The sequence below is a fragment of the Nicotiana tomentosiformis genome, chromosome 7 (assembly GCF_000390325.3).
Source record: "Nicotiana tomentosiformis chromosome 7, ASM39032v3, whole genome shotgun sequence".
NCBI classification, from domain to species: domain Eukaryota; kingdom Viridiplantae; phylum Streptophyta; class Magnoliopsida; order Solanales; family Solanaceae; genus Nicotiana; species Nicotiana tomentosiformis.
This window is the reverse complement of record NC_090818.1, coordinates 64,194,536-64,204,759: the sequence shown is the minus strand read 5'-3', so window position 1 is coordinate 64,204,759 and position 10,224 is coordinate 64,194,536. Positions and strand designations below refer to the sequence as shown.

Here is a 10,224-nt window from a genome sequence, read left to right as displayed (position 1 = left end):
ACTAATCAGATCATAAATTGTCTTCACCTCTTAGATGTTGAATCTATAGAACTTAAATTCTAAATCTGCCTCTGTACGTGAAACTTAGTTCGAGGGTGAGATTGTTGGTATTCGAATTTTGTTTATATTGCGAGCTGAAAAAGAAAAAGAGAGTTACATTACATACAATGTGTAAGAATATTCTTAAATAAGTTGAAGCCTTTTAGAAAAAATCGTGAACTTGGACCAAAATAGATAATATTGTACCATATTGAGATTTGAGAGTATAGTTACTAATTTAGTCCATCAAATATGCACAGATAGCTTTCTTATTCTGCATTCCATGACTTCCACTTATTTCAGTTCTGTTTATTTCTACAAGTAATAAGTTAACTTGAGCATCGATGTTTAATTTTTGGTTGACTTAAAGTAATTTTTTTTTTCTTTTCATCCTTGCTGTTAATGTTCAAATTCACGGCAAAATAATTTTGTCCTCGACTTAACTATGGAGCGATCACCTTTACCATCGCGATGCACGAAAAAGAAAAGCGAGGACAAATGTTCAGACAACTTTTACTGGATAAACATCACTCCCTTTCAGGTAGCAGTCTATAGCCAATCCAATCAACAACATATGTTACTATTCGATTGAAAAGAAAAAGAAAGAAAAGTAAAAAGGAACAAAAAGAGTAAAAAGTATTTAATGAAAAATTTGTAAAATACATTGATTTAGGGCTTCTCACACGCTTCAATGGCAAGAGAGGAATAATAGGACCTCCGCATACTTAAGAGGTCACAATGGGAAGACGAGAACTACTTTGATGGGGATTTTATGCATTTTTTCATAAATATATTATCTCCTGTAGTCTTTTACTCCAAATACTTCCAACATTATATGCTCTAATTGATTCAAGCTATATCTATATTGACAATATAGAGATTTTTAAACTATGGGTTAATTTAACTTGTGATAATAAATTAATTATTATTTTTATCAGATTACTAATCAAATATGTTTATTTAGCTAATTTCTCGTTTGGATTTAACCTCAATATTTCAAAGTCTAGAAACAATTAGAAGCGCCTATTGAATTAGGATGAAAATACTACCAAATGATTAAGTTTTAGGTTCTTAATACAATCTAAAGTTTAATTTCAATCAGATTTTTTTTTTTTAAATCATTACTAAAATAAGCTTTATTTTTTTTTCCGAGACATACATTTTGGACCTAGGAAGTGGACATATATATTTGAGATCTAATTATTTTCTGTTATATTCGATGCAATAAGGTGAAACATATTCTGTAGCAAAAATTTTATGCCACCTTTTTCTCCTTAATGGATCAAAAAGTGTATACAAGTCTTACATTCGATCCATAATCCTCTAATTAGTAATTTCCTCATTATTGTTAGACGAAATTGTAATATCATCTATTTGTTTTGCGAGATCCAAAACAGTCTGAGACTTGCAACATTATATTTAAATTTGAGCGAACTCACTTAAATTCGACTGAGTTAATTGGACTCGGTTAAAAATTGATGACTTTGTGAAGAGTTCAACAATTACTCCACTAATTATTTGATTTTAGGCGAAACTAGAGTAATCAACAAAAGTATAATGACTAACTGGTAAATTTATTCAACTTAAAGCATCATACACACTTTCAATCCCATTTTATGTGGAACTATTTAATTGAACATGAAAATTTAACAAAAAAAGTACATTTGATAATTATGATTTAAAACAACATAATATTTTTGTGAGTATAAAATTTTGGTATTTATAGTTTTAAATATATTATGACATTTTGTGTGACTATAAAATTATGTCATTAAAAGTAAAATGAGATTATAGAGTGATTCTTTTATAGACAAACTAAAAAAAAGAAAGATAATATCACATAAAGTAGAATAAAAGAAATAATAATAATAAGGGGTGTTTGACCCAAAATTTAGATTTAGGTTTAAACAATTAGATTTTCTAATATGATAGAGTTAATCTTAGCCAATATTAATATCCAAAAGGTCGTTTAACTAATTTCATGACAAAATGTCACAAGTTCTGTCAGGTATCAATAAATATGTAACAACAGTAGTATTTAATGACCTAAGAACTAAGAAGATAACCTTCAATAGTAATAAATGAAATATAATGACATTTAAGTAAATAAATACAACTGAGATAATCGAAAAGGGATTGAATTTGGTGATATTCCTCCTGACAATGATAAGTGATTGATGAACCTTTGAATATTCGTATTCTTCTTGGATCGTGGGAGAAAAGTTAAGATCGAATCTAAGAAAAAGGTATATTTTATATGTATATAAAGAAAGAATCTTCAGAGAATGTAAAACTAATGTTCTTTTACAATTAGTGTTCAATCCTCCACTATAACTACATATCTTTCTATTTATAAGCAGACATGGTCCACAAAAACCCCAATAGTACAAATTACGAGAATATTCACTGGATATTCTCTCTAAAGTCTTATCTCTAAAACTAGTCGTTACTGTTCCGTTAAAGAGAGTATTCGTCCTCGACCTCGATCTTTGTTGACTCCTCGACCTCGCTTTCGTCCTTTGTCGAAACCAAATTGACAACACGTGGCAGCCTCCAAAGTCTTTCTTAATATCGATTAGGCTCGCATATAAGTATGATAATTTTTGGCCCATACAGTTAGCTCCTCCGGTTGTTGAGGTCGTCTTCGTAGGCAAGTTCAATGAGCGGATAACAGCGGTCGTGGTCATTGTGACAAATGAGTGATGTGGCCCTCCGTGGGCCATGTATTTCAAACTCCTGATTTTTCCCGGGTAATTTATTGGAATCGTCTGGTCCACGAAAAGAAATGACATCATGACGTCAGGCATCATGATGACGTATGTTCCCAAAGCGTCGCATCGATTCTCCCACGGCTTTTGATTGGCTCTACTGTTTCGATTCATATGTCAACCACGATGAGCCATTTCGGGTCTCGTGCCTTCATCTCTATAAATAGGGATGGCCTCGTCAGAATTTGAATTTTACATTCTCAATAATTTTCACTCTAGAACTTTTCTCTCCTCTACTTCACTGTAATACATCGCATTTTCAACTTCCTCCTAGTATTCTTCTTTGCTTCCATAACCATGTTGAACTTTCCATCTAATACCGATGAAGGAAGTCACACCGTCCCCTTGACAGTTGTGTTCCCCGCTCATGGAGAAAATGTCATTGCCGCCGTAGAGGATGAAACTCTCCCATCAGTGAAGGAGATCATCCCCCACAACCTTGAGGCCAGGTCTAATTTTCAACGGGCGCCGGAAAAATTTCTATCATCAATGGCACCTAAGCAATTGGCTGAATTCAAAGCCAAATTTGGCCTTCCCAACTATGTTGAACTTATTCTTGTTGATGAGGACGAGGTGCACGTTCACCGTCCCGGGTACTGTGCTTTCTGCACTTACCCGTTTACTATTGGCTATTCGTCCCATCTTCTACCGCTGGTAGAGGAGTTTTGCTGCCACTATGGTTTTTATCTCGCTCAGCTCGACCCTTACATTTATAAGGTCATTAAGATACAAACCAAATTTGCTGAGCTTGCCGGAGTCGAGGTGACAGTGCAGCATCTGGTGCACCTATTCACACCTGGCTTCTACAGAGGGACAATGTTGAACCTTTGTCACCGTGGAGGAAAATTCTTGGTGGCGAACTGATTTCGTGACAAAATATCACAAGTTTTGTCAGGTATCATTAAATATGTAACAACAACAGTATTTAATAACCTAAGAAATAAGAAGACAACATTCAATAGTAATAAATGAAATATAATGACATTTAAGTAAATAAATGCAACTGAGATAACCGAAAAGGGATTAAATTCGGTGATATTCCTCCTGACAATGATAAGTGATTAATGAACCTTTGAATATTCGTATTCTTCTTGGATTGTGGGAGAAAAGTTAAGATTAGATCTAAGGAAAAGGTATATTTTGTATGTATATAAAGCTTGAATATTTAGAGAATGCCAAAGTATTGTTCTTTTAAAATTAGTGTCAAATCTCACTCTATAACTACATATCTTTCTATTTATAAGGGGACATGGGCCACAAAAATCCTAATAGTACATATTCCAAGAATATTTACTGGAATGTTCTCTCTAAAACTAGCTGTTACTGCTCCGTTAAAGAGAGTACTCGTCCTCGACCTCAATCATTGTTGATTCCTCGACCTCGCTTTCGTCCTTTGTCGAAATCGAATTGATAACAGGTGGCAGCCTCCAAAGACTTTCTTAATATCGATTAGGCTCGCATAAGTCGGTAATTTTTGGCCCATACAAGGAGCTCAAAATCATTATTTTTGTGTTGGTTTTGCTTAGTATGAGTTTCTATGTTTTTTGAGAACTCGTACTTCATAATACTAGTACTAGTATAAAGTAAAGAAAATATTACAAGTACATATTCTTTGAGAAAAAAGAGTCCTCCATTACAAGCCGGTTTTGGTTTCGTAAAGCAATCCTCCATAACTCATAGTTTCATCTCAACCTTTATTAAGGCGTTCGTTTCAAAGATTTATTTTTGAATATCTTTTTTCAGCCATTTAGAGAAGTTTTTCAACCAAACACCATTACATACAACGTATAAGTTTTCCAGGTTTTGTAACTTTTTTCAAAAAATGAAAAAAGTTTTGTTTAGTGGCATTTGGTTAGAAAAAAGAATGGTATTGCAAAAAAACGTTACCCTTCTGTCCAAAAAAAAGGAAAAAGTATTACTTTACCCAAGTTTTGTACTCACTCCGTTTCAATTTATGTAAACTTGTTTGAGTGGGCATAAATTTTAAGAAAAAATAAAGATTTTTGGAATTTGTGGTACTAAACAAGTCAAAAATAGGCCCAGAGTATTTATGTAATTATAAAAACTTCTCATTAAGGATACAATTGTAAATTTAAACTAAATTATTATTAAATTTAGAAAAAAATTATTCTTTTTGGAACGAATAAAAAAAAAATAGATTCACACGCAATTAGTACAACTTAAAAGGGGTGAAAGCGAAATTACTTGTGAAATGCAGTCCTTTAACCAAAACAATTTACAGCAACTCCCCGAGCTGTCATGTGTCAACTTTCCAATGGAGAAGTCATGCTGCAGTCCCCGGCTTGAGAAAGAAACCCAAAAATGGTACTAGTGACCACTGACCCCCTCCGTCCCTATCGCTACGCTTCCAGTTATTGGGTCGTGTCCCATTTTTCCCTAATGCTCTGGTCACGTGACCCAACCCACTTCACTTCTCTCTTTAAGCAGACGAAAAAGAATTCGTAACGTCAATTTGAAAACCCCTCTTTCTCTCTCACGAGATACATATATACTCTGGTCTCTACTCTGATTTTGAAGAAAATGGAGGATTCTTCTGAAAATCTGGATGATGGAATGTTATGGCTACCGTCTGATATTTTCCCTGTAGAAGAAGTTTCAGTTACTTTTACTCCTCCCAAGTTTAAAAACAACCACCCCACTACCTCTACTTGTTGCTGTTACTCTTGTAATGATCATCTCTCTTTAATGGCTGAACAACAAGAAACTGATAATGAAAATATCATTCAAAGCTTCGCTGCTTTTTCTCTTCTTCATCAACGTAACCACCACCTCCCTCATACCCACTATGTTCCAAAGCCATTTCCCATTTCTGAGGTACCTTTTTTTCTGCGGCATTTTTAATTACTTTTTAGGGTCTTCTATATTTTATTTATGTGTTGCCATTTTTACTGTTCATGGGAGCTCTAAGTTTTGTTGCTTTTACTTTGTTCTTAAATATTCCTCCATTGTTTGTACTGCTTTAATTTGTGGGAGCTCTATTTTGTTGCTTTTTTAAATATTTCTTCATTGTTTGTAATGTTCAGCGGTTCAGACCGGCAGAGAGGTGCAGGTGTACGGATTGTTCCCTTTCTGGGTGTGTTGAACGAAATAGAGGGGGAGAGCTGCTTCGGACCGGCGGTGTTTATCCGTACCAGTTTTATACACACCAGGTAGAGTTGAAGCTTGAAATAAATGCGAGTTATTTCTGGATATATATAAATTTCTTTTCTTACAAACGGTACTAGTTCATGCATATATTGATGATAGGTTGAGAGCTTGATTGAAGCAAGAAGTAGGGTTTTGCAGATGCAAGAGAACCGGTTCATCAGAATGCGTAACCTGAGAATAAATGAAGACCGGTTCATGGGAAGCCGGTTTTTTCCATTTGTGGGAAGTGGATATGGAGGAGGAGGTAGTTCTACTTCTGGTGGAACAGGTGTTTTCCTTCCGAGAGTACCCACTAACATCAACGATTATCGTAATCATCCTCATGCTAGAAAGAGACAAGGCAAGTCAATCATATCATTGAGTTAATTAATCTAATTTGCTTTTGACCACTCTTACTGTTAATTTATTTGTATGGTTAACTTGAAATTCATTCATTCAACGTGAATGAGATTGAAGAAACCAGTGAGTGATATCACTTGCAAAATACTACTCCCACCTCCCTTTCAATTTGTTTGACTAGATATATATGTTATTTAAAAAGGAACAAATATAACTTTTGTCACTCAAGTTATATAAGACAGATTAAAAGAAGAGAGTTAGAATGGTTATTTTGAGTTTTGACATCAGTGCAAACTTTAATTCTTGTATGTTTATGGGTTCCTTGTGGTCTGTTTTGCCTTTTTTGCAAGCTGATGGTGGTAAGTGAGCGTTAGGTTGGTTGTTGGGTGGGTTATTTGCCATTTGGGATATACTAAGTATGAATTGTCTGTGACTCAGTTTTGTGCTTGAACGAGATGGATATTAGATGATACTAGCTAGAATACCAAATCATATACTAGTATTTAAGATGTAAATCTTGAACTTGTGTTGATAAAATACCTTTTAAGTAAAGAAAAGAAAATGGGTGTTTTTAATGATGTTAAAACTAATTATCCAATAATAGAAAACAGCCTGCTTATTTATTAGTAAATCTGTTAGGGAGAAAAGAGAGGCAGTAGGCGTGGCTTATAAATAATACTAGTAGATAATTAGAAGATGCAGAAAGGCAACTACTAGTCCTCAAAGGTGTGGTTCTTTTCACATGCATAAGTTTTGACACATAAAATTACTCGATTATCTGCACTTAAGAGTGTGACATTATGGTCAATAAAGTGGGTTGGTTGAGGTTTTAGGTTAAATTCTTATTGGAGACAATAAATACCAGGTGTTTTTCTCATCCGTTCAGGCCTTGGGAAATAGAGTTATAGGGAGACAAAAAACACTAGGTAATTCGTCCTATCTTGGTGAATAAAGTTATTTGGTACATGTTGCTGGTGGGATACTAGATATCCCGTGAAATTAGTTGTAATGTGCGCAAGCTGGTCCGAACACCACGAAGAACAAGGTGAAGGAACACTGGGTCATGGAGTAGCTACAAGTGGTTTTGGTCTGCCTCTTATAAAGGAAGGGGGAGGGGGTTAGTGGCCATAGTTCATACCCGCCCATTACCAATTTAATTTTGAATTAATCGGCCCTAGACCTTTTTTAATACTTGGTTTCATCACCCCTTTCATGGTGAGTTGGAAAAGGAAACTAATCCATTTCTGAACGATACTCTGTTTAACTCGATTGATATCAACATGTTTATTGGGACCGATGCATATACTATGGAAAGAAAGGGAAGGAAACTGAATAATTGTACGTATAATTCTCCATATTCCTTATTTAGTTTGACAAGATGAAGAGGAAAGAAGTTGAAGAAAGAAACAAATTTTATTTAAACCTGCTAATTTTCTCTGTTTTGGGAGAATTTAAAAAGTACTAATTATTTGTCACTATTCTCCTTAACACAGAAATTTATTTTCGCCTTTTTGCACTTCTTCCGGTTACAAAACAACACAGTATAATCTCATTAATGGGGTATGAGGAGGGTAGTGTGTACGCAGGTCTTACCCCTACCATGGGGTAGAGAGGTTGTTTCCGATAGACCCTCGGCTCCCTCCCTCCAAGAACTCCCCACCTTGCTCTTGGGGCAACTCGAATTCACAACCTCTTGGTTGGAAGTGGAATGTGCTTATCACTAGAGCAACCCACTCTTGTCGAAAACAGGAAGTTATATTCCTGATTTTTCTCTAGTGCTAGTTTTGTGAAGCAAAAATTTGATGTTTCGCATACTACTTTACATCATGTTATACAGGAAAAGTGAGTACGAAGGTCATAGTACTTGTGTCACTTTATAAAATTTCATCGCTATATGCCTATATCATGGTTAATTTTCATGACCTATTTATTCTTAGCTGAGTCAAGTTTCATCTTTTCTTTGTTCATCTTTACACTTTTTCAAAGGAAAAGGTTGAAAATAGTTGTCTTTTGGGAAAGGCAACTGACATCTGATCAACTCATAGTATATCTTTTGATTATATATTGCAGTTCATTCTGATGTCAAATTTTGGGAAACAAAGCTTAGAACAGTGGATTAATTATAATTTCCTTCTTCCTCCACCTTGTTTCAGTTGAATGAGGGATAGATCTTTGGGTCATTCTGGAAATACTATTTGTCTGCTTTTTCACTGCTGATTGTAGTTTCTGTTAAAAATAACATTTGCTCTGGCCAGAACTTTGGCAGTTTTGTTTATGTGGCATTCTTTATTTAGGTCCCAAATCTCCTTCACTCAGGCCCCCTTTGAACAGGTCAAATTGCCAATTCTTGATTATCTATCATTTTAACACTTTCAGTATATATACTGCTAAAATTTGATTTGATGGCCAATATTACCTGGTAGAGAGTTGAATAATTGAGCTGTGAAAAAGTTGGCATGAACACCATCATTTTAAAAATAAATCTAAAAAATTTGTAGGGTGCACTACCTTTTAATTAGGAATTTGGAGCAGAATTGCTATGTTTTTCTTTTACAAGTAACAAGTAAAGCTGTATCTTTTAGCCACTTCACTTTTTATCTGTTTACTCAACCATTTTAGGCAATGAATTCAGCTGAATTTCCTATTAGCTCCATTTCCTCTCTTTCTCTATTTTATTTTTCGGGTTTACGGTCGTACTTCTTTTATGATAATGAGGACTATGAAGAATTGGACATATAATTAAGTTGTTAATCAATGGCTGTTTATTACTACGAATTAGATGTTAATTTCATGATGTCTATAGTGGGTTATTTTTTTATAGGGTGAAATTCTGATTCATATTTCTGTATGTGCAGCAGGTGGTAGAAATAGGCAGGATGTTCAGCAAACTGGTCAGAGCTATCCATGCATATAACAAGCAAAGAAAGATTGGATCAATTGATATAATTTGAACTAGCATATGGCTGTTTGTTAACTTTTGTCTTTGCCAATTGCCTTGTTGAGTGAAATGGTTAAAGTCTTTGGCAAAGGCCAAAGGGACCTGTTTTTAAATCTTTTCCCTTTTGGTGTCTTCATCTGACAATTGTAATGTGACTCCTTTCAAATCTGTGTATTATAATAATGCGACTACACAGGCCCTTTTTCAAACTTTTGCAATCTAATGAAAATACAGCTTCTGGTCACCTTTGGATTTGATTTACGTTTAAAGTTTTGGAGGTCTAGTTATGTTTCCATTGAGTTTTTGAGCAAACATTAACATTTGTGTTAGTTTTTGCGAGAAACCTGTTTTGAGTTGTTAGACAAGATCTTAGTTTGGTTTTAAACCATACAATAGTACTCTATTTGTTTGTTTCTTGGAGAAGTTTCCCATAAATTTAAAACTACGAGCCCTTGTTTTTGAAAATTTAGTTACTTTGCAAATCAAACTAATCTGTTCCAGAAACATTTAAGAATGTGGCCTAAACATTATTCAAGAAATCATTGAACAATAATTTTTCTCAAAATCGCTCTCTAGAATCTGTTTGAAAGTTTAGTTTTCCAAGGGCCATAGAAATCTAGCGGTTTTTTGGTTGTTTAAGTAAAACACTGTTCAATTTAAGAACTTGTGCTATTTATTTCTTTACCTTTCTAATACTTAAATCAATGTAGAGGATCATTTGGTTATTGTGTAAACCACTGTTTTATTTAAGAACTTGTGCTATATATAGTTGCTCCTTTGCCTTTTCAGAAACTGATCCAATGGCAATTTTGATTGCTGAAGGTGTTCCTAGCTTCAGCCTTTTACCATATTTTGCCTTGAGGAACAGATGAAAAGACTCGTGAATGAAAATTTATGGCAGTTTATGGCAACAAAAGTAGTAGACTTGTCCTAATCGTTGGGTTCTGCGACTTGGCGTGATTAAATGATTTT

The 10,224-nt window shown here is 34.4% G+C and overlaps 1 protein-coding gene across 2 annotated transcripts; it reads left to right on the top strand.

Annotated features, from left to right (window-relative positions):
- Positions 1-5,082: 5,082 nt before the first annotated feature.
- On the top strand, positions 5,083-9,485 carry LOC104118139 (uncharacterized). 2 transcript variants are annotated; one of them, XM_070181625.1, is made up of 4 exons: positions 5,083-5,642; positions 5,852-5,977; positions 6,114-6,315; positions 9,173-9,485. In XM_070181625.1, exons 1-4 carry the CDS (start codon positions 5,349-5,351, stop codon positions 9,226-9,228), a joined length of 678 nt encoding a protein of 225 aa, XP_070037726.1. In that variant the 5' UTR covers positions 5,083-5,348; the 3' UTR covers positions 9,229-9,485. The 2 variants fall into 2 exon arrangements, with proteins under 2 accessions (XP_070037726.1, XP_009627620.1); XM_009629325.4 differs by having other exon boundaries at positions 5,087-5,642; positions 6,075-6,315.
- Positions 9,486-10,224: the final 739 nt, after the last annotated feature.